Source organism: Micromys minutus (genome assembly GCF_963924665.1).
Source record: "Micromys minutus genome assembly, chromosome: 2".
Lineage (NCBI taxonomy): Eukaryota > Metazoa > Chordata > Mammalia > Rodentia > Muridae > Micromys > Micromys minutus.
The window spans coordinates 77,029,113-77,052,074 of record NC_137971.1 but is presented as its reverse complement, the minus strand read 5'-3'; the positions used below and the strand labels follow the sequence as shown (position 1 = coordinate 77,052,074).

At 40.9% G+C, this 22,962-nt stretch overlaps 2 protein-coding genes across 3 annotated transcripts in view; one reads left to right on the top strand and one right to left on the bottom strand.

Moving 5' to 3' along the window:
• Nucleotides 1-209: 209 nt before the first annotated feature.
• The window catches only part of ACSM3 (acyl-CoA synthetase medium chain family member 3), a 29,400-nt gene continuing 6,647 nt past the window's right edge, over nucleotides 210-22,962 (top strand). Inside the window, exons 1-11 of one of the 2 annotated variants that reach the window (XM_080912410.1) lie at nucleotides 210-326; nucleotides 5,002-5,154; nucleotides 5,969-6,242; nucleotides 6,808-7,018; nucleotides 12,846-13,053; nucleotides 13,644-13,787; nucleotides 13,981-14,137; nucleotides 14,372-14,451; nucleotides 15,961-16,084; nucleotides 17,291-17,371; nucleotides 18,478-18,579. In XM_080912410.1, the coding sequence (XP_080768536.1) occupies nucleotides 6,042-6,242; nucleotides 6,808-7,018; nucleotides 12,846-13,053; nucleotides 13,644-13,787; nucleotides 13,981-14,137; nucleotides 14,372-14,451; nucleotides 15,961-16,084; nucleotides 17,291-17,371; nucleotides 18,478-18,579 (1,308 nt within the window). In that variant the 5' untranslated portion in view covers nucleotides 210-326; nucleotides 5,002-5,154; nucleotides 5,969-6,041. Of the gene's footprint in view, nucleotides 327-502; nucleotides 552-5,001; nucleotides 5,155-5,968; nucleotides 6,243-6,807; nucleotides 7,019-12,845; nucleotides 13,054-13,643; nucleotides 13,788-13,980; nucleotides 14,138-14,371; nucleotides 14,452-15,960; nucleotides 16,085-17,290; nucleotides 17,372-18,477; nucleotides 18,580-22,962 lie in introns of those variants that run through there. The other variant, XM_080912411.1, reaches the window with a different exon arrangement.
• On the bottom strand, nucleotides 9,321-9,774 carry LOC308416953 (ATP synthase F(0) complex subunit C2, mitochondrial-like; the record flags this gene model as incomplete). Its single annotated transcript, XM_080912058.1, is given in 3 exon segments — nucleotides 9,321-9,478; nucleotides 9,481-9,504; nucleotides 9,507-9,774. Coding segments are annotated over 3 exon segments (450 nt in total).

Here is a 22,962-nt window from a genome sequence, read left to right as displayed (position 1 = left end):
TCAGGACACTTTCCCTCCTACTAAGAGAACACACATTGCCTTCCCAGCCTACTAAAAGTTTGCTGTATATCCAGATCGTTACCTGTTAAGAAGGTTAAGAAGGACAGGCCAGGGTTATGTAAATATTCATGCTCCTCCCTCTAATGTATCCACCAATCAAGGAAAGGCACCCCTGGCCAGTCTGGCTCTCTCTGGCAGTCAAATTCCTTCCACTTTGATCCACTACCAACTCTAATGCAAATCAAAGGTGAGAGGTGAGAAATTGGCATTCTCTTCCATCAAGAAGGTCTGCTATCGCTCCAGCTGTGTGGGAAGCTGTATCTTTAGTGAGTATCCGATTTCTTTTCCTGCGTAAGACTTCCTGCAACTGTGCAGGCTTTCTTTATAAATGTTTAGCAAACAAACCCCAGCAAGTCCAGAAAATGCTCTGTGAATCCATGGGTGGCAGAGGCGTTTCTCTCAGAATCTTTCAGCTGCCATGGGAACTCTGATGAGGTTGTGAGAAGAGCGCACCCACAGAACACTGCAGGCAGAGCAGCCTAGGCTTTTGGGTGAGATTTGGGTGTTGATACTGGGTTTATGTGTTTACTTGGTAAAATGTTTTGGGGAAAAAATAATTTAAACGAATAGGGGCCAACTGTTTTCCTGTTCTCCTCTGCTTGACTGTACCCTGCTCAAAGATAGATGAAGGTTCATCTCCTAAGTATCCAAAAGTATGCAAATTACCCCTTCTCTCCAGGCCAAGGGGCATTCTAGAACAGTATATTGAGGGTGAGAGGGTGAGTTAAGGCTAGGTCTCTTTGTGGATGAGAACCATGGAGTTTTACTTTGCTTTGAGGCTGTGTATCTGCCAAGCTGCGTCATTATTTGGGCTAATCAGGAGGAGGGGCTTTGTGGAGCTGTGGGAAGATCGAAGATCCCTCTGCCTGCCATCTATGTGGACCTGAAGTTCATATTTCAAATGAGACTTTAAATTCTTTCAAAAGCATATCCATCTAGACAGTGATGCCTTTCCTACATTTTTTTTTTCTTAGCAACACTTACAATTTTTCTTAGCAACATTTTGTGGCTTGGTGTAAAGTCTAGATTTACCATGCAGAAGTGATCTTTTCTTTCATCTGCAAGGGATTTTACAGAGCTGGAAGAGGATGTTTAATAAGAGCATTGTAAAGGCAGGAACTGATTGAGCCTTGTGGGGAAGAAAGAAATATTATGGGTTTAATGAAGGATGTTGATATTCCTTTTTTATTTTTTAATTTAAAAAATGTTTAACTGAACTCTGTTTAGTTGGGCGTGCATATGTTTGGGGGTGGTATGTTTCTCTGGAATGTGGAATAATAAATCAATCCAAAATGCTTAGCACAGTGTAGCCACTTGTCATGTCTCAGCAAAAATGGTGCATCCCTAAAGAGACTTTCCAAAAGAGCCTTGTTTTCTTCCTGCCTAGTTTCCTTTTCATGTAACAGCATGTTTATTTTTTTCTTCATTTACATACGCCAGTTCTGATTGTAGGGAGGACCGTGTCTCTATTCCCCCAATATGTTGTCTATATCTGCAATATTTTAAACATTCAAGCAATATTTATTGAATAAATAAATGAACCATAGGAACCTACAAATGATGTGTCTGAACCAGACCAAATGTTTCACTTGAACCAGGAAATACTTCTTCTTCTTCTTCTTCTTCTTCTTCTTCTTCTTCTTCTTCTTCTTCTTCTTCTTCTTCTTCTTCTTCTTCTTCTTCTTCTTCTTCTTCTTCTTTGGTAAGTCTTCACTTTCTCATTTTTTAAAATTGGTTATTTTGCTTATTGACATTTCAAATATTATCCCCTTTTCTGGTTCCCTCCTCCCCAGCCTTTCCCACTCCATCCCCTCTCCCTGCCTCCATGAGGGTGCTCCCCTACCTTCTTACTCCAGCCCCACCGCCCTATCATCCTCCTATGCTGGGACATCAAGCCTTCACAGGACTAATGGCCTCTCCCATTGATGCCAGACAGGGCCATCCTCTGCTACACATGAAGCTGGAGCCATGGGTCTCCACAAGTACTCTGTGTGGTGGTTTAGTCCCTGGGAGCCTTGGGGGAATCTGGTTGGTAGATGTTGCTCCTCCCATGGGGTTGCAAACCCCTTCAGCACCTTCAGTTCTTCCCCCAACTCCTCCATTGGGGTTCCAGTACTCAGTCCAATGTTTGGCTGCAAGCATTCTCACCTGCATCAGTAAAGCTTTGACAGAGTTTCTCAGGAGACAGCTACACCAGGTTCCCGTCAGCCAACACTTCCCTGCATCAGCAAGTGTCTGGCTTTGGTGGCTACACATGGGATGGACCCCCAGGTGGGGCAGTATACTTCTTAACTATTTTTAAATAACATTTGTATTAGAAGAAATGGCTTCAATTTTTCATTTAAATTGTAAAATAATAGGGGCAACTCAAGTGATCATCAGTAGGGAACGAGATTAATGAAATATGTGGTAGCTGTTTGGGATAATTCAATGCAGCTACATTGTTTTTTAAAGACTGAATAAAGAGCTTTATGTCTATGTAGTGATATGAAAAGGCCTCCAAAACCATATTGCTGAAAACAGACTGGATGTGCGGAGAGTGAGAATCTTGGGCTTCCTACTGTACACACCTGGAGGAAAATGAGAGTCTGCGGTCATATTTGAGAGACCAGGACAATGATTGCTCCTGGGAGGTAGAATTACAACAAAATACAGAACCTTCAAGACAGGAAGGTGCATTTTTCAATGTATATCTCTTAGGTCTTTTGAGCCATTTGAAGACATTGTACTAAACAGTAAAGACCAAGAAGGGTTTCTGAGAACTTTGGGTTGACCTCCTCCATCAGTCTAACTTTCAGTCTTCTGCACTGGGGCAGAAGAGCAAAGTTGAATGAAACTCAATCCTACGTCTGTTAAGAAGATGGAGCACAGCCAAATGGGTTGCCTTGAGGCCTTAAACCTGGAGGAACAGCCTCAGAGACATTCCTGCTCTAAAGAGCGGCTGCTTTGTCAGCCATGAATTTCTGTCATTGTTTTTTTTTTTTTTTTTCTCCACAACTCTTAGGTCAAAGAAAGTTCTGGGCAGCCCTTTCCCAAACCTAAACCTAGAAAACACTTTTACCTTGGGAAATTACCTCTTTATTTTTCCTGTATTTTAAACGTCCTGTCTTATGAGAGTTCAGTTCTAATCCATCAGCCAGACAGATCCTCAGTATATGCTGCAGTAACAGAAAGGTACGATGCTGGCGCTGACCTGTGCCCGGTGGCACACTATCAACCATTGAAATAAGTCTCTGTAGCCAATAAACTGAGCTTTCTTTTGTTTTACTTCCTCATTTTTATTTTTGAGAATTTCAAACAATGTGTTTTGATCATTTTTACCACCACCGCCCACTCCTCACAAAATCTACAAGAAAACAGTGCTTTCTGGACACAGCAGACAGGTACACATAGGATCTCACAGCAATTTGTCACATCGTGTACACGGTCTGAGCAAGTTCAAAAATCCCAGCATGGGGGAGGGAGGTGGGCACAAAGTTGCAAACCTTAGCTGAGGAGTCACTGGCAATGAACTGATTTTAAACTTGTATTTCTATTAGCAGAAACCTGTGGAGGATGCAGATAGTCACAGAGCCTCCTGTGGAGGATGCAGGTAGTCACAGAGCCTCCTGTGGAGGATGCAGGTAGTCACAGAGCCTCCTGTGGAGGATGCAGGTAGTCACAGAGCCTCCTGTGGAGGATGCAGGTAGTCACAGAGCTCATCAAGGCAGCAGAGGCACCTCTTAAGTCAACTATAACTCTGCAGCTAAAAATTCACTCTTCTGAAAAAGCCATTTATTCAGTCAATAAATATTTACACACACACACACACACACACACACACAAACTCACAGAAATCTGCCTGCCTCTGCCTCCCAAGTTCTGGGGTTAAAGGCTACCATTATTTTTCAGTTAGTTTTAATTACAATTAGCTCAGAAAACTGGATCAAAAAATGCATATACTATGAGTCAAATATGGCATAACTCCTAGGGAGAGAAGCCTGAGTGTGACAGACAAGACTTGGTCCTCATAGAATTTACAGGCTTGTACCATCAGACAACTATAGGGCATGACTTATCCAGCCTCCTGTCCATTTTTAACAGCTTTGTGAACTAACAGTGGTTTTCCCCATTTTTAAATAGTTGGGGAAGAAAAGTGGAACAATACTCTGTAACACATGAAAAGTACATGAAATTCAAGTTTCAGTGGTCAATGATGAGGTGTTTGGAAGAATTTGGGCACATTTGCTTATTTATGTATCAGAATAGAGACAATATGGCCCAGGAAATCCTCCATTTACCGACCCCCATTCCATTCCATTGAAAAGCTAGGTGCTATGAGGACTGTTTTGCATTGCTGAGCTCAGCTTTTGGTAAACACCCCTTTCTGACAGAGGCTCTCTCAATCTCTGTACCAATAAAAGATGAAACCGAGAGTCAGTGGCTCACTGTTCAAATTTGGTCACAGTGACCATGACTGACTCAACAGGTACTGGACTTAGCCAATATCTTAAAGGCCAGTGTTTCTCTCAGTTGAACACAGAAACTTGTATGGAGAATCTGTTAAAAGATTTAAATCCACTAATTTGAGGGAACTTCAGTGGGACCTAAAGATTATGTACTTCTGACAGGTGCCCAAGTGGTGCAGACTCCAGGCTCTGAGTGAGTGATCTCAACTTGGGTTACATTACAATTCCGAGTAAAATGTTAAAAATTGCATAGGCCCACTATGTTACTCAAGTGCTAACTTAATTGGCCAATGATCCAGGCATTAAGGTTTTCATAAAAATCTTTCCTGGTGATGCAATGCATAAATGGGATATATAAAGTCACTGCTCTGCTGGAATCCTGCTGGCCCAAAGGAAAACCATTCAAACAAGAGTCCAAGGACCCAAGTTCAAACCCTGATGTAACAGGGTAAAGCCTGCTTCTTCCTTTGCTTGAGGTTCACTTTCTTTGCAGGTGAAAAACAAGAAGGCTCAAGCTGTACAATCTTGGAGCGCTCAAGATCACTCACACAAGGAGGTGGACACTGGGAGCCCCTGGGTTTCAAATGTATTCCGCTCATCAACATGCTGCCTAGCCACCAGATCCATGTGAGATAAAGCTTATCAGGTATTTTTGTCCTGTTTGAACACTTTATCATTATGGAAATGATCTCACATAGCCAGGCTGCCCTACCACACAGCTAGAATCACTGTCAAAATTATGGTTTAGTGATTGTGAGAGTCCTTATGTTTTACTGTAGGAAAATCGTGGGAAGCTTAGAGAGCAGAAACTCGGTCACAGTCCCTGCTAAACTAAAGCTGCATTTTTAATAGCCTCAGCCAAGTAACTGCCTTTGTGATCAAAAGACTTCCCACTGAAGAAAGGAGGAGTAGGTGGCTGGGAGGACAGCCCCTCAGAAGCCCTGTTATTATATGTCCAAGTGTGAACTGGATGGTAGTGTGGGCTCCTGTTGGGAGCATGGGAACCACAGCCTATAAACCAGACAGACTGTAAACATGGCTTTCAGGCCCAGCTGATAATAGCTACTCTCAGTTTCTCATCTGTAGATAATCTGTGGTGTTTTGATATGAATTTAGGTCAGAAGCCTCTGTAGAGTCTCAGAATATTGAGAAATACACGTGGAACGCAACACTGGGGTAGTCAGGAGAACGGGCAGGGCCCGGGGAGATATGGATTTGAATCCAGCCAATGGCTCTTATTACATTCTCTATCTGTACACATAGGCAGTAACAGAACCTGCTTTACAGGGTTTCTCTAAGGATTTAGTGACAGTGAATAACAAAGCATAAAGCATTTGGCCCAGAAAATGATGTCAAGAAGGTGATGAATAATTACAATAAATCTTACCTGCTTTGGGGTCTTACTACTTTGCAAACAAAAACCAAAACATGTCTTTTTTTTTTTTAAACCTGTCTTTTAGCTGGATTAGTCTGCATGGAAATCTCACATGCCAAAACAAGCAACAACACTGATGCTAGCTAGCTCTCGTCACCATGGTGATATTACTTCGTGCTAGGTGTTTTCACCGCCTAGCCATTTCTGATCCTATGAGAATCTTGTATAAAGATTACAGAACAGCGACCCCTCAGAACTTTTCCAACTATGAGTCCATGAAACAGGACTTCAAAATAGAGATTCCAGAGTATTTCAATTTTGCAAAAGATGTCCTGGACCAGTGGACCAACATGGAAAAGGTATGGAGCAAATGCCACTTAGACCCCAGTGTCTCAACTGCAAGTGATCAAAGCCCCCAGGAGTAGTGAGCAGTGGCTATAGAGTTTCACTGCCATGAGGGGGTGATCAGTGGAAGTCAGTAGTTGTGAGTGACACTTGAAGGTAGAGGGGTACTGCTGAAGTACCATAATGTATAGAACAGTTCCCAAACACGGACTTCTCTGACCCACAATGCCAGTGGTTCCATCATGGCTGCCTGAGAAGGTCTAGGTTATATTAATAGATTCTTTTCAGTTCTTTCCCACTTTTAAACAGAAAAGGAATAAAAACCCTAAGAGTCAAAATTACAAGAAGTGAAGTGTACATACATCCATGATGGGATGAAGGGATATAAGAATTCTAACTGTGGGGTGGGGGATCGTGATAAACGAGAAAGGACCTGGTCCCAGTGAACTGACATGGCTCCCAGCATGTAGAGATAGGAACCTTTGAGTGACCTGCACTTACTCCACATGCGTCCTGACTTCTGAACTATAATTAACTATCTGACAACCTTGGAGTGCATGACTGCTCTGCTTTCCTCAGGCTGGAAAGAGGCTTTCCAATCCAGCCTTCTGGTGGATCGATGGAAAGGGAGAAGAGGTGAGATGGAGTTTTGAAGAACTCGGGTCTTTCTCCAGGAAACTGGCCAACATCCTCACAGAAGCCTGTTCCCTGCAAAGAGGAGATAGAGTAATGGTGATTCTGCCCAAGATCCCAGAGTGGTGGCTTGCAAATGTTGCCTGTCTGCGAACAGGTTAGTATGGTCACACTTCTGGTCACATTTTAACAAGCCAGGTTTGCCCAGGTATCTATGTAACAGTGTGTTTGGCAGCATTTAGTAACTCTGCTTGCAGACATGCTCCAATATTTTCCCTGTATGTGTATCTGTATGTTATACGTACGCCTGGTTCCTGTAGAGGCCAGAAGAGGGTGTCATCAGATTCCTGGGGAACTGGTTAAAGACAATTGTGAACCACATTGTGGGTACTGGGAATAGAACCTGCGCGTTTGCAAGAGCAGTCAGTGCTTTTAACCTCTAGGCCATCTCTCCAGCTTCCTCACTCCTCAGTTTAACGTTGCCTTCTCAGACAACCTTACCCTGATATCTCCCCCTAGCTACTATCTTCTTTAAGCGCCTGTTTTAGTTACTTTTCTTTTGTTGGAACCATGACTAAGTCAACTTATTTTTTAAAACATCATTTAACTCATGGCTTGCTTACAATTCCAGAGGCTTAGTCCATTTTCATTATGGTGGAAAGCAGGCAGGCATGATGCTGTAATAGTGGCTGAGATCTTACATCTGATCTACAGGAAGCAGAAAACAGGCAAGACTGAACCTAAGAGTGCCCCCCCCCCCGCCAGTGACACTGCCTCCAACAAGGCCCCAACTCCTTCCACAAAGTCATACCTCCTAACCCTTCCTGAATATTCCACCAACTGGGACCCAAATATCATAAATATAGGCCTTTAGGGCCATTCTCTGTTGCAGAATATCTGATCACAGTGTGAGCTCCAAGATTGTGTTATTTACTGAAGACAAAAAACAAAACAAAACAACAACAAAAAAAAAAAACCCCCAACAAAACCAAAAACTGTTTCTAGTTGTGGTGTGGCTCAGCCCTTATCCCATACCATTAATTCCTCTGGCTGAAATACAGACACACCCGTAGTGCACACCTTTAATCCCAAACAATGAAGACAAAGTTATTTTGTGAAGGAAGCACCATATATGAAAGTGATGTCTAATTGAGTGGCAGACAAAGAGATGAATCAGAGAAAAATTTGACAGAATATGATGTGTCCAACTCTCTCCAAAAGAGGGAGGAAAGAGAGGCAACGTGAGTGCGCAGAGCAGAGGGAGAGAGGGGGAGGAAGTTTTACCAGGTCAGTTATAGAGAGACAGGTTGTAGAGAGAACAAGCTAGACACAGGTGAATACAGAACGAGCTAGAGAATGAGAGGGAGCCCGAAGATTAGAACAGATTGCCAGAGTTAGTCTGAGGCCAAGCATGGCAATTCACTTAGGCTGAGAGAGAAGCCAGGTTGAATCAGTCAGCTTGGAGAGGAGTTTGAGCCAGGACAATTGAGTTGAACCAGCCAGCCAGAGTTAAGAAAGAACTGGGAAGGATTGAGCTTATTTAGCAGCAAGACACAGGGCCTAAATTAGATTGTAGGGAGGCTAGAAGCTTCCAGGACAAGGCCTAGGTTAGCAGATAGGCAGTAAGTCTAAAGGATGACAATTATGTAATTACATTGGGTGAATAAAAGTTACTTTTACAATTTTCATTCAAGCAACCACAGCACCCTAAAATCATATTTTGAGTGTGTGTGTGTGTGTGTGTGTGTGTGTGTTACTGTTTAAACTTTCTGGGCATAGTATTTGCCCATATATAAAACCTGCAAATCCCATGACGCTAGATATGCTCTTAAATATGCTTTACCTCTGTATATGTAAATATTCAGTAAAATATCTACTGAATTAATGTTCTGAATGTCACAATATATCACAGTATTTAGTTGCCACTCTTTCATTAGAGGATCACTAAATTATTCTATTTCTCATAAACATAAATTATACACTGGAAAAGCAGAGCCAACTTTCAGATACTTTTTTTTTTTTTTACACAAATGAGTGCTTGCATGCATATTACTTAAACTCACTTTCTCCGTAAGGCACTGTTTAGCTGGTAGGATCCGGTATACATTCATATTAGATCAATAAAGGGAGACAATTGAATGGCTGCTGGAGAATCTTATGAGGGAAAAACAGTACAGAAGGAGTTCAGGGGTTTTGTAAGCAGACCCTACCCAGAAGCCTCTTCCTCTGTCCTAAAGCCACTGTGCCTCTTGTCTGCATCTTTCTTTCTTTCTTTCTTTCTTTCTTTCTTTCTTTCTTTCTTTCTTTCTTTCTTTCTTTTGTCTGCATCTTTCTTTTCTTTTCTTATTAATACAGTATTTATTTGCCTTCTCTCCGTCAAACCCTGAGTCAAGCAGTTTCCCCAGACTTGGTGGGGAGGTACAGGAAAAGGAACACACAGGGCAGACGACATGGAAGAACTATGGGCGGTGGAAGTGGAGACAGCTGATTCGCATGGCGAAGAGGACGAGAAAGGCCACCATTAGGCAAAAGAGTCTCATGGCCTCTGAGAGGGCAAAGCCCAGAATTGTATAGGAGAAGAGTTGTTGCTTCAGAGAAGGGTTCCTGGCATAGCCAGGATGACACTCCCAAAAACAGTCCCATCCCTGCCCCAAAGCCAGCCACCCCAACTGTAGCAGTCCCAGCTCCAGTGAACATGGCAACTTTGTCGATGTACCTTGAAATGGCGCTGGTTTGGAAGCTGCAGCTAGGGATAGGTAAGGTCAGGGGCCACCAGACCGCCATGCTGCTGAGGCCCTCCTCTGTTGGCATCTGTGGTCCCTTCAATTCCACTGCAGACAGCGGAAGGCTCAGCAGCCGGGAGGTGCTCCTGATCAGGGAGCAGGTAGAGATGAACTTGGAGCTTGCATACATCTTCAGGGGTGAGAAGCCAAGGCAGGAGAGCTGCTCCCAGGGTAGAGAAGACAGAGAGGGCGTCTGGATCTTTCTTATGTGCCACCTCTTTAATTCTTCTCTGCTAACATTCCAGTTTACTGTGGCTAGTATGCAGTGGCTCTGACCCCAGGTGACCCATCTGATAATTCACTGGGTCTCCTTAGCATTTGAGCAGAGCCTGATGGCAGAACTTTAGGAGAAGCCACTCAGAATAAGTTAGGGGCAATTTTTCCTGATTCTGACATGATTCCTGGGGTTCTCGATAAGAAAGACAGTAAACTAAGGACAAGAGGGAGACAATGAGCCATGGACCCTACAGTCTAAGGCTGTCAGTATTTGTGGCTCACAGTCAATTTGTTTTCCTGGTCATCTTCCCCATTTAATGAATAAACAGCTAGAGGCTGAAGAAATGACTCTGGAACTAATAAGCTTGCTGCTCAGTTGTAATGACTGGAGTTTTGGATCCAACAGCAGCCAGTGCTTCACCGCTGAGCCTTCTCTCTCCAGTGCTTGCTTCAGGCAGTTCACAGATACCTGGAACTCTGGCTCCAAATGATCTAATGCCTTCTCCTGGCCTCTGCAGGCACCTGAACACACATGTGCATAGACTTACAAGGGCACAGACCCATGCACACCTGCATCTAAAAACGCATCTTAAAAAATAAATGGCTAGTTGAACACTGAAGTTGAAGTCCTAACTCAATAGGACTGCAGTTGCTTGTACATGGCTTAGGATTCCACACATAGATGATAAGATAAAGGAAGGCAGAGACGAGCTAACACATCAGTCTCTAAGGGAGACTGTGGGATGGAGAGAAGGACTTTGTCAGGAACAAATTCTCTAGCCCCACCCAACATCTTCTGAATCTAAAACTCTGGCAGGCAGCCTCGGCATCTGTGTTTTCACACAGATTTCAGAGATTCTGATTGATGTATCACCCAGGAAGAGTAAAAACCATCCAGAAGTAAATACTGTCTACATATCTCTTAAGGACTGAAGGCTAAAAGTGGTGTATCTCAGAAGACAGGTGTATGAGAAATACACAGTGTGTAACTGAGTAGATAAAAAACAAAGCTAGATGACAGATTCCCTTCTTAAAGGTGTGTGTGTGTGACATATGTGTATGTTATGTATGTTGTGTTATGTATGATGTATGTGTATTATGTGTGTTATGTGGATGTGATATATGTGTTGTGTATGTGGTATTATGTGTGTTGTGTGTGTGTGTGTGAGAGAGAGAGAAACTGGAGCTCTTGTGAGCTGCCATGTGGGTGTTGAGAACTCACTGAGGTACTTTCCAACAGCAGCCAGTGCTTCACCGCTGAGCCTTCTCTCTCCAGTCCAGGCTATGCATTATTTTTGTTTTCAAAACAATTATTTTTTATTTTTAATCTGTTTTTATTGCATTGTATCAATCAAGATTCTCTAGAGAAACAAAACTGATGAATGACTCTCTATTCATACATTAAGAGGATGTGTGAGAATGGCTTACAAGTCTGACTATGGTCTGACTATGTCATCAATGCCCAACTTGCAACAGGAAGTCCAGGATTCTCGTATTTGTTCAGCCCGTGAGGCTGGATGTCTCCACTGGTCTTCGGTATAGGATCTAATGTCAGTGAGGCTTTGCCAGAGTGACAGCAAGCGGGCCATAAACAAGCACTTTCTTCTTCCACATCCTTCATCTAGGTTGCCACCAAAAGGTGGATCCTCCCACTTCAAAAAGATTCATATATAGGGCCAGGCTTCCCACCTTAAATGATTCAGTCAAGGAAACTCCCTCACAGGTGGACCCCGCCACTTAGGTTTTAGTTCATTTCAGACGACATCAAGTTGTTAACCAAGAACAGCCATCACACACATTTTAATTAAAACATAATTACATTACCTTTCCCTTTTCCTTTCCTCCCCTCAGCCCCCTACCATGTTCTCTCCCTCCAATGCTTCCTACTCCACACCTCAAGTTGATGGCGTCCTTTTCTTTTATTATTACTGTTACATACGTGAACAGACAGATGTACAAACATAAAAAAGCAACCTGCCGACTGTCCTGTTTTTGTTTGTGAATGTAGTTTCAGATCTGACCACTTTGTATTAGGTAACAATTTGGGGGTTCATCCCTGAAGAGGCTAATTCTCCCTCTCTCAACAGTTATTAAGTCCCTGTAACTCTTTGTCTAGGGGTGGGAACTCACGAGATTTCTCCTCCTTCCATGTTAGCAAAATATATTATTATTCAGGCAAAATATCCATTCATTCTTTGAAATAAGAAAGAGCTAATAGCTAAAACACATTAAGTTTTATTCTAAGCTCACTATATTTATTCACTAATTTAATTCTGGAATAATTCTAAAAGGGATATATTTTTACAATCCCAACTCTATAGAAACAGAATCTGAGGACCACAGAGATAAAGGGTTTATTTGGTTTCTGGACGTCTCGCTCCAGGACACCAACACATTGCACCTTACTCCGTAATTTACTACAGGCAAGAGTAGAACCACAGAAAAAATACATACCTCAGGAAAAAGAACACGATTCACACAGGCCCTGGGCTGGGTGGTGATCTGTCCAGGTCTGGAGTCCAGCTGCTCCAGTTCCTGCAGCTTTGCTTGCATTAAGAAGCTAGGAGGCAAGCCATGCATATCTGCCCACCCTCCACATGTTTGGTTGGGGACTGGATGAGTTAAGATATACAAAACAGAATAATATCTGGCACTCAAGCACACAACCAGTGCTGCATATAATTTTTCAACCAAAATTCCTCCAAGCCCAGTGCTATGTGTGATCTTCAAATACAAAATAATCAGACCTGGACGTCTCTTGAAAGGCATATTTAGAACAATGCAAGACATAGATTTCTCCCCCGGTTAACTCATTAACTCGTTCTGAGACACAGAGAATGTGAATGTATTAGTTACACTATCCTAACTATCATAATAGAAGTTAACCTTGCTTTTAAACATGATTTCTAAAATATAAACAGACAAACAAACCACCGCCGCCACCACCACCACCAAAACCCCGTTATTTCTTTTCTATTCCTTTAGGGACAGTTTTAATTCCAGGAACCACTCAGCTGACCCAGAAAGACATCCTCTATAGACTACAATCTTCAAAAGCAAAGTGCATTATTACTGATGATGCTTTGGCCCCAGCAGTAGACGCTGTGGCAGCTAAATGTGAAAATCTTCACTCCAAATTAATTGTGTCTCAGCACTCCAGAGAAGGTTGGGGGAACCTCAAAGAGATGATGAAGTGAGTAACAGTGCCCCACAAAGAAAGGCAACAATGAAAAAAACTCAGTAGCAGCGAGGTCAATGAGAAGAAAAGCAACAAGTAACAAGAATAATCAGAGATTGTTACAGAACTAGTGGTTGGTAGTGAAAGCTTCCGGGTAAGACCGGGATCTGGCCAGGATAAGATAAACATGTAACTGCAGAGCATCTCCCAAGGTAGAGAGTGGTGTCCAAGAGGCTTATTAAGGAGTTCTCTTATGAACGAATAAAGAACTGGGCAGAGGAAGAAATGAATTTTCCATGCATTCCCTCTGAAGCTCTCAGCTAACACACTGGGAATTCTGGGCTTTGGATGGGTCCTCAGGGCTGTGACAATCTATACACCCACAGTGATCAGTTTTGGATGAGGGCTGTCCTAGCAGACGTTTGATCCTGAAGGCCATTGCTCACATCTCACAAGTCAAAGGCTGGACACAGAGGTAGCTTTTACCTTGGGGCTGAATCCAAGTCACTAATTCAGATGCTGAAGAGGCCCAAAGCAGATGGGTTTAAAAATTCCCCTCAGAGATCAGTCATTCATAAAAAAACACTCTAGATTGTCCTTTGCAGATATGCCAGTGACAGCCACACCTGTGTGGACACAAAACACAACGAGATGATGGCCATCTACTTCACCAGTGGGACAACTGGACCTCCTAAGATGATTGGACACACCCACAGCAGTTTTGGTTTAGGATTGTCTGTCAACGGAAGGTATTTTCCCAGAACTGTAGCTATAATATAAAACCTACAAAAACAATGATTTGTAGACTGGCTTTTAAAATTTGTTTTCCAACAAATTAGACACTTTTGTAAATTTACATATTTAAATTTTTACATACATGTATATGTATGTTGATTCCCACCAATTCAACAACTTTATACAACAGTGCTATTTGTATTCCAGGTTCTGGCTGGATTTGATAGCCTCCGACGTGATGTGGAATACTTCAGATACAGGCTGGGCAAAGTCTGCATGGAGTAGTGTTTTTTCTCCATGGACCCAAGGAGCCTGTGTTTTTGCACACTATTTGCCCCGTTTTGAATCAACTTCCATCTTGCAAGTAAGGCAGCATAGAGGGGGTTCATGGTGAGAAACATGTTAGCATTAGCCACCCCACTAATGGGATTGGCAACTAAAGTAAACAGAGATTAGGAGTTTTCAGATGTCTACATCTGCCAAGCCCAAGACAGGGAAAGATCTGTGTACATTTCCATGAAAATAAGCAGTTACTTTGTGCTGCGCCTCTGACTAATTAACCCTGCAGTTGAGACAGTTTGCTCTTTCTCAACTGCAGACCCTCTCCAAGTTCCCCATCACCGTCTTCTGTTCTGCACCAACTGCCTACCGGATGCTTGTGCAGAATGACATAAGCAGGTAAGACGTGTGCATAAATGGATATTCAGTCAAGGGAGAAAGGAAGAGGAAGCTAGAAAATGAAAGACCTATCTGTCAAAACCCACAGATCTGACTTGTCGGTACAATACTGTTCAGGGTTTTCTTTCTCTTCCTCTGAGTTCTTCCTGACCTTTTGTTGATGGTTGCTGTGTAAACCTGTGAACCTGGAGGGGGTGGGGTGGGGATGGGGGGTATTAGATACTGTCTAGAGTTCCGAATGCAAAGGCTCTAGTTTAAAAGAGAGGAGGGTATTTAATCTATTAAATTAATAGTAGCTATTGTGTGATAGCTATTGTGTGAGCTGAGACAGCAGACAGGTAGCTCTTTTTGGCAAACTCTTTGGAAAAAACAGAAGAAAGAATGCTGTAAGCCTACTGTGGTTCCATTTTAAATGCTGATTGTTGCTCTGAAAAGAAGATACTGGTGCTGTGTTCACACTTCAGCATTTCTGGTCTCCTGTTGATGCAGAGCACAAATCTGGCTCCAAAGAGAGTAAGATATAGTTTATTCTGAACCAAATATGATTGACTGTGGGCCAAGGACATGGATTCAGATGTGGAAGTGTTTACATAATCTTTCCAGTCACAGAACAGAAGGAAGGCATAAATCAATGCATTTTCCCATACACTGGTGAGAGCATCAGTTGATAGCCTACAAGGGAACCCAGAAGGGATTTTTATTCTTTAGGTTTCAAGTGTTTATAATAGTCTTGGTTTTAAAGTTTGTGAAAACCAGTAGTCTTCTAAGTTTAACAATATATTTCTTCAAAAATTTTACCTAATAAACCAAGGATAAGATTAGATACACGGTTTAGTGACGAATGACTAGTAAGAGTCCCGAAGATAATTTTGGCCCTCCATCATTGACATTTCAACTCACCACACTCATGATATGTAGCTGTTCAGCCTGTGAAATCCTCCAGAGACAGGGCATCTTCAGAGAATTTTAGTTCATAGTTGTAAGATAATTTTTAATTATTTATTTAAAATACCGTTACTGAGCTGTGTGTAGTGGTGCACTTAATCCCAGCACTTTGGAGGCAAAGATTGAATTCAAAGCTAGCCTAGTTTACACAGCAAGTTCCAGAGCTATGTGTTCATTGGTGTGTGTGTGTGAGAGGGGGGGGGGGTGGTGAGAGACACACACAAATGGGGGGATGGACAATGGGGGTACCTTCTCTTAAGTTGGTGTTTCTTTGCAACAAGTGACCCCCCCCCCCAACCAGGGGAGGGAAAAGAAGAGGAAAAAGAAAGCTGGCATTACAGCAATCTTCTTACTTTATATTAGAATGGTCTGCTTATGGTATCAGGTGTTACTTTGTATGCAAATGATCTGCATATGGCCTGCAGTGTTATTTCTCATTCCAGCTGTCTGTTTCTGGCATTGGGTGCTATACTGTATCAGAGCAGACTGCTTATTCTGTATTTCTAATTCCCATGTCTTGCCATTTCTCCTTCTCTACCTAATCACTCCCTGTTTTTGGAGAAGCTATAAGTTCAACAGTTTGAAGCACTGTGTGAGTGCTGGGGAACCTATCAACCCTGAAGTGATGGAACAATGGAAAAAGAAGACAGGCCTAGACATCTACGAAGGCTATGGACAGACAGAAACGGTACCTGCCCCGCTAAAGACAGGGCTAGACAGGGATTAATTAGATAAACAAATCCAAAGTGTCTAATGTGTCCTTATGATCCCCGGAGGAATAAGAAAAGGCATGGTTAGGAAACTATTTTTTAAAAATAAAGCTTGAGAAAACTTAATTGAAAAAAAAAATCACTGTGTAACATTTTTAAGAAAAATGACTAACTTATCAGGGTGAGAATGTCTCAATGGTTTTAATGAGAGAAAGGTATTGGATCTATGTGACGGGACTTTCTAAAGAGTAACAGAAGTTAAAGCTGTGAGTTTCTGGTTCCCTGCATTATTAAGTCCACTGGGAGAGTCCTTAGAAAGCAGCTGCTGAAGCTGAAGGCAGAGGGAGGAGAATCAAGGGTGTTCTCAGCTACACTGTGAGTTCGAAACCAGCCTGGGCTATGTGAGTGAGCAAATACATAAATAATAAGGTAAAATAAAAATGAGCTCTTTAGGGCATGTTTTCCCAATGTAGGGGAATGCCATGGCAATGTGGGTGGAGAGGGGGATCAGTAGGGAAGTACACCTTTGTGAAGGCAAATGGGGGGGAGGGGAGATGGGAGAAGAGTGGGGTAAAGGGATAACAACCAAATGTAAAAACAGAGTATTTAATTTAAAAAATGGGCTCTTTAAAGAACTCATACAGATAAAAAAATTGTAGTGGGGTGTGTGAGGCCTAGTGGTAGTTTGCTTTCCTAGCACATGTGAGACCTCAGTTCAATCCTTAGCACCACCAAGGAGCTCCAGAGACCAACAAAGTAAAAACAAAGTGGTTATTTTGTAGCAGAAAGGGAGACAAGATGGTAAGAGAAAGGGACATTTTTCATTGGCCATGCCTTATTCTTAATGTTTGAACTTTTAAACCCTGAGAATTATTATCTGGAAACATTGAAATTCCAAAATTAAACAACTATATAAATGGACACATTTTTTAGACACACCCAGCATAGCAAGCATTGTGTTAATCTACGTGAAAATGCTAACATATTCATGTAATTTGTTTTCTTACATATCTATTATGTATAGTTGTAAACTGTCAATGTCTGCATTCCACGAGAGCAGAGATTTGATGGGTCTTATATTGACCCTGCTTCACAGCTATGTTCTTTGTTGACTGAATGTGCAATAAATGGTGGCATATCTTACAATGCTTATAATGTTACTCTACTGTGTTCACCTTGCCTAGGTGCTGATCTGTGGAAATTTCAAGGGGATGAAAATTAAGCCCGGTTCAATGGGAAAGCCTTCTCCTGCTTTTGATGTGAAGGTTTGCATGCCCCCTTCCAGGAGAATGTTTGCTAACCATACCATACCCACCCTCACTCTTCAGATATGATATACCTTAAATCCTATATCAAAAGAGAATTGGGTGAGAAATGTTGGCTTAAATACCTATATTGTGCCAAGAATTCTGGACATTTACAAGAAGTGACCCATTTAATTTCCAGAAAAATCCTAAGATTTACTACTTTATAACACCATTTTGCAGAGAAATTAAAGAACTCAGCCAAGTTCATGCAGCTCAGGCCCCTAGAGTGGGGACACAATCTCAAGTAATATGGCTCCAGTATGTACATTCTTGGTCACAGTATGTGGAGGCAGGATAGGACCTGCTGGAGGGCTCAGCCAGGCCCAAAGGGCACACGTTCATAGTGGCGGCAGCACACTCCTCTGCCTTCCTGCACGGTTCCTCCAGACTTCCTGCACTATGGTCCGTATCACATTCTGATGCCTGGGTTGGGGAAAGCATTGTATTTTCCCATCTGGATACTTTGGACAGGGTTAAAATTTTCTCAGATCAACCCAGCTCCAAAACTTGGTGTAGAAAAAGGATTTACACTAATATTTATATTAAAATGGAAATAAAAAGCAACAGTGGCTAAAGGGATCAATTTCCAGAGGGCAAGGCTCTATACTTAATTGAACCTTGGTTGTAAGATGAGGATCAATGTTTCCCAAGTTGCTTGTTTGAAATATTCTTTCTTACTTCTCTTCCCTGACGTAATAATAATGATGCAAGACTCTAGAATCCATGCTTAACAAAGACATATTGCTCAATGACCAAAGCAGGTTGCAAAACTTAAGTGATCCTAGATTTTTCCTGTCTATATATGTCTCAAAGGACATTACCCAAACATGATTATTGCTGGGTGGTAGAGGTGAGGGAAATTTTTACTATTCTTTCACATTTTGGCGATTTGCATTTTATAACTTTTGTGCAATAATAACGTGGGTAAACAATACATTTAAGAACTCAAAGTATATAGAAATGTTTTTTAAGCCTATATTCTGGCCCAAAAGATTCAAAGCTAATATTTCAGATGTGGCATTACATTGAAATTTCCTTAAATAAACTGACATGTTTTATTTCAGATTTTAGATGAAAATGGGGCGGTTCTTCCTCCTGGACAAGAAGGGGACATTGCTGTTCAAGTTCTTCCTCATCGACCATTTGGCCTTTTTACTCATTATGTAGTAAGAGTTTTATTTTTAAAATATGTTTTCTACTTATTCCTTAAAAGTGTAATCCTAGCATCTGGGATACAGAAGCAGAAAGGCCACAAATTCAAAGTTGCCCTCAGTTACTTCAAGCTCGTTTGAGGGCAGCCTCGATACCCAAGACCCTATAGCAAAAGTATTTGGATACTACCCCTAGTTTTATAAAACAAACCTAGGAATTTTGTTCTTCCTTGAAAGATTCATTGCTATGACTAATAGTTCCACAGACAGGTAATCAAAGAAACAATGTTCTTGCCAATTAGCACACTGGTGAACTCTCCACGGAAGTGAACATCACAGGTAGCTCTTAGCTATGCTTTCATAACATCCATGGATCCTTTTCAACTAGCAAACGGCACACACATATTTTTCTGAAGTCTAATTAGCTTCCCTCCACTCCAGAGGAACTTGAGAAACAGGAAATGGGGCTACAGGATGAAGTACACTCATTTCACCAGAAGCTTTCTTATCCCTAACCATGGTATACAAATTAGAATGTTTATATCAATAGTCTAAGAGGTCTCGATCATACATGACAAGACCCTCTATGGAAGGTAGCAATATTATGGTGGTTTTCCTCTTATGTCAGTTATAGAATTGGTCTCTTCTTATGCAAAAAAAAAAAAAAAAAAAAAAAAAAAAACAAGCCAAAGAACACATCTGCTCTGGATTAAGCACTGAGCTTTCTTTTAATCATCTCTTTCCATGCTAGGTACTATTAGATTATTATTTCCGTATTAGGTATTATTTAGAAAAAGGCTTAATTGTACCTACTCTCCAAATCTCAGGGATGCTGCAACATTTTTCTTATGATCTACATAAAACATTCTCCAGCAGTTGCACCAAGTCTCTGTAACTAATTTCTTTTTTTAAATTGAACAAATTTATTTTAAAAAACAAAGATATTTATACAGATTTTAAGCATTTTTGCATAAAAGTATACAAATACATTTTTGTCAGTACTTGATTTTTTTAAAGGTTTGATAGTGTGCATTAAAATCTTACTAGTTACAATGAGCATAAAGTACATGTAAAACAAGATTAACCTGGAATTAGTCAAAGATTTCTTGGTGTGTAAAGATTAAGCATAATGGCTTTTCATTTTCCTTTTTCTTTCTTTGTTTTTTTTTTTTTTTGGCCTTTGTTTATTATTGAACTTGGTTGGTAAAGATCTTTTCCCAATCTGTTGGTTGATGTTTTGTTTTCTTGACAGTGTCCTTAGCCTTACAGAAACTTTGCAATCTCATTAAGTCCCATTTGTCGATGTTTGACCTTAGAGCACAAGCTATTGGTGTTCTGTACAGAAAATTTTCTTCTGTGCTTATATGTTCTAAGGTTTTTCCTACTTTCTCTTCTAATAATTTCAGTGTACCTGGTTGAATGTGGAGATCTTTGATCCACTTGCACTTGTGCTTTGTACAAGGAGATAAGAAAAGGTCTATTTTCATTCTTCTGCATGCAGAGTGCCAGTTGGACCAACACCATTTGTTGAATAGGCTGTCCTTTTTTCATTGAATGTTTGCAGCTCCTTTGTCAAAAATCAATTGACCATATATGTGAGGGCTCATTTCTGGATCTTCTCTTCTATTCCATTGATCCACATGTTTATCTCTGTACCAGTACCATGCAGTTTTTAGCACAACTGCCTTGTAATATACCTTGAGGTCAGGGATAGTGATTCCCATAGATGTTTTCTTGTTGAAGATGGATTTCACTATTCTAGGTCTTTTGTTATTCCATATGAAATTGCACATTGCTCTTTCCAACTCCATGAAGAATTGGGTTGGAATTTTGATGGGAGTGCATTGGATCTGTAGATTGCTTTTGGTAAGATGGACATTTTTACAATGTTGATCCTTCCAATCCATGAGCAAGGGAGATCTTTCCATTTTCTGAGATCTTCCTCGATTTCCTTCTTTAGAGATTTGAAGTTCTTGTCATACAGGTCCATCACTTGCTTAGAGTTACACCAAGGTATTTCATATTGTTTGTGACTATTGTGAAGGGTATCTATTCCCTAATTTCTTTCTCCACATGTTTGTCCTTTGAGTAGAGGAAGGCTACTGATTTGTTTGAGTTAATTTTGTATCCAGCTACTTTGCTGAACTTGTTTATCAGCTGTAGAAGTTCTCTGGTGGAATTTTTGGAGTCACTTATGTACACTATCATGTCATCTGCAAACAGTGATGTTTTTACTTCTTCCTTTACAATTTGTATCCCTTTGATTTCCTTTTGCTGTCTAATTGCCCCAGCCAGGACTTCCAGTACTATGTTGAATAGGTAGGGTGAGAGTGGGCAGCCTGTCGAGTCCCTGAATTTAGTGGGATTGCTTTAAGTTTCCCACCGTTAAGTTTGATGTTGGTTTGCTGTATATTGCTTTTATTATGTTTAGGTATGGGCCTTGGATTCCTGTTCTTTCCAAAACTTTTAACATGAAGGAGTGTTGAATTTTGTCAAATGCTTTCTCAACATCTAGTGAGATGACTATGTGGTTTTTTTCTTTGAGTTTGCTTATATGGTGGATTATATTGATGGATTTCCATATATTAAACCCTCCCTGCATCCCAGGAATGAAGCCTACTTGATCATGGTGAATGATCGTTTTGTTATGTTCTTGGATTCGGTTTGCAAGGATTTTGTTGAGTATTTTTGCATCAATGTCCATAAGTGAGATTGGTCTGAAGTTCTCTTTCCTCGTAGGGTCTTTGTGTGGTTTAGGTACGAGGGTTATTTTGGTCTCGAAAAATGAGTTAGGTAGTGTTCCAGCTGACTCTATTTTGTGGAATAGTTTGGAGAGTATTGGTATTAGGTCATCAATAAATGTCTGATAGAATTCTGCATTGAACGAATCTGGACCTGGGCCTTTTTTGGTTGGGAGGCTTTTGATCACTGCTTCTATTTCTTTAGGTGTTATGGGATTATTTAGATGGTTTACCTGGTCCTGGTTTAACTTTAGTATTTGGTATCTGTCTAGGGATTCATCCATTTCCCCCAGATTTTCCAGCTTTGTTGAGTATAGGCTTTTGTAGTATGATGATTTCTTGAATTTCCTCAGTTTCAGTTATTATGTCTCCACTTTCATTTCTGATTTTGTTAATTTGGATACTGTCTCTTTGCCCTCTAGTTAGTCTGGCTAAGGGTTTATCAGTCTTGTTAATTTTCTCAAAGAACCAGCTCCTGGTTTTGTTGATTCTTTCAATGGTTCTTTTTATTTCTATTTGGTCAATTTCTGCTCTGAGTCTGATTATTTCTTGCCATCTACTCCTCTTGGGTGTATCTGCTTCCTTTTGTTCTAGAGCTTTCAACTGTGCTGTAAATTTGCTAGTGTATGCTTTCTCCAGTTTCTTTTTGGAAGCACTCAGAGCTATGAGTTTTCCTCTCAGTACTGCTTTCATTGCATCCCATAGGTTTGGGTATGTTATGTTTTCCTTTTCATTAAATTCTAGAAAATCCTAATTTCTTTCCTTATTTCTTCTTTGACCATGCTATCATTTAATAGAGCATTGTTTAGTTTCCATGTGTATATGGGCTTTTTGTTGTCTTTGTTGTTATTAAAGACCAGCCTTAGACCATGGTGATCTGATAAGATGCATGGGAGTATTTCAATCTTCTTATATCTATTGAGGCTTATTTTGTGACTAATTATATGGTCAATTTTGGAGAAGGTGCCAAGAAGAATTTTGGTGAGGTGCTAAGAAGGTATATTCTTTTGTTTTAGAATGATATGTCTTGCAGATGTCTATTAATTCCAATTGGTTCATAACCTCTGCTAGTTTTACTGTGTCCTTGTTCAGTTTCTGTTTCCATGATCTGTCCATTGATGAGAGTGGGGTGTTGAGGACTCCCACTATTATTGTGTGGGGTGCAATGCATTTTTGACCTTTAGTAGGGTTTCTTTAATGAATATATTATTCGATATTAGAATGGCTACTGCAGCTTGCTTCTTGGGGCCGTTTGCTTGGAAGGTTTTTTCCCATCCTTTTAATCTGAGATAGTGTCTTTCTTTGTCTCTGAGGTGAGTTTCCTGTATGCAGCAAAATGATGGATTCTATTTATGTATCCAGTCTGATAGCTTATATCTTTTTATTGGAAAATTGAGTCCATTTACGTTAGCAGATATTAAGGAATAGTGGTTGCTGTTTCTGCTATTTTTGCTTTTAGAGGTAGAATTGTGCCTGTGTGTCTTTCTTCTTTCGGTTTTCTTGCTTAGGTATTTTCTTGTTTTTAGTAGGATGTAGCTTCCCTCCTTTTATTGGGTTTTCCACCTATAATTTGTTGTAGTGCTGGGTTTGTGGTCAGATATTGTGTAAATTTAGTTTTGTCTTGGAATATCTTGGTCTCTCCATCTATGGTGATTGA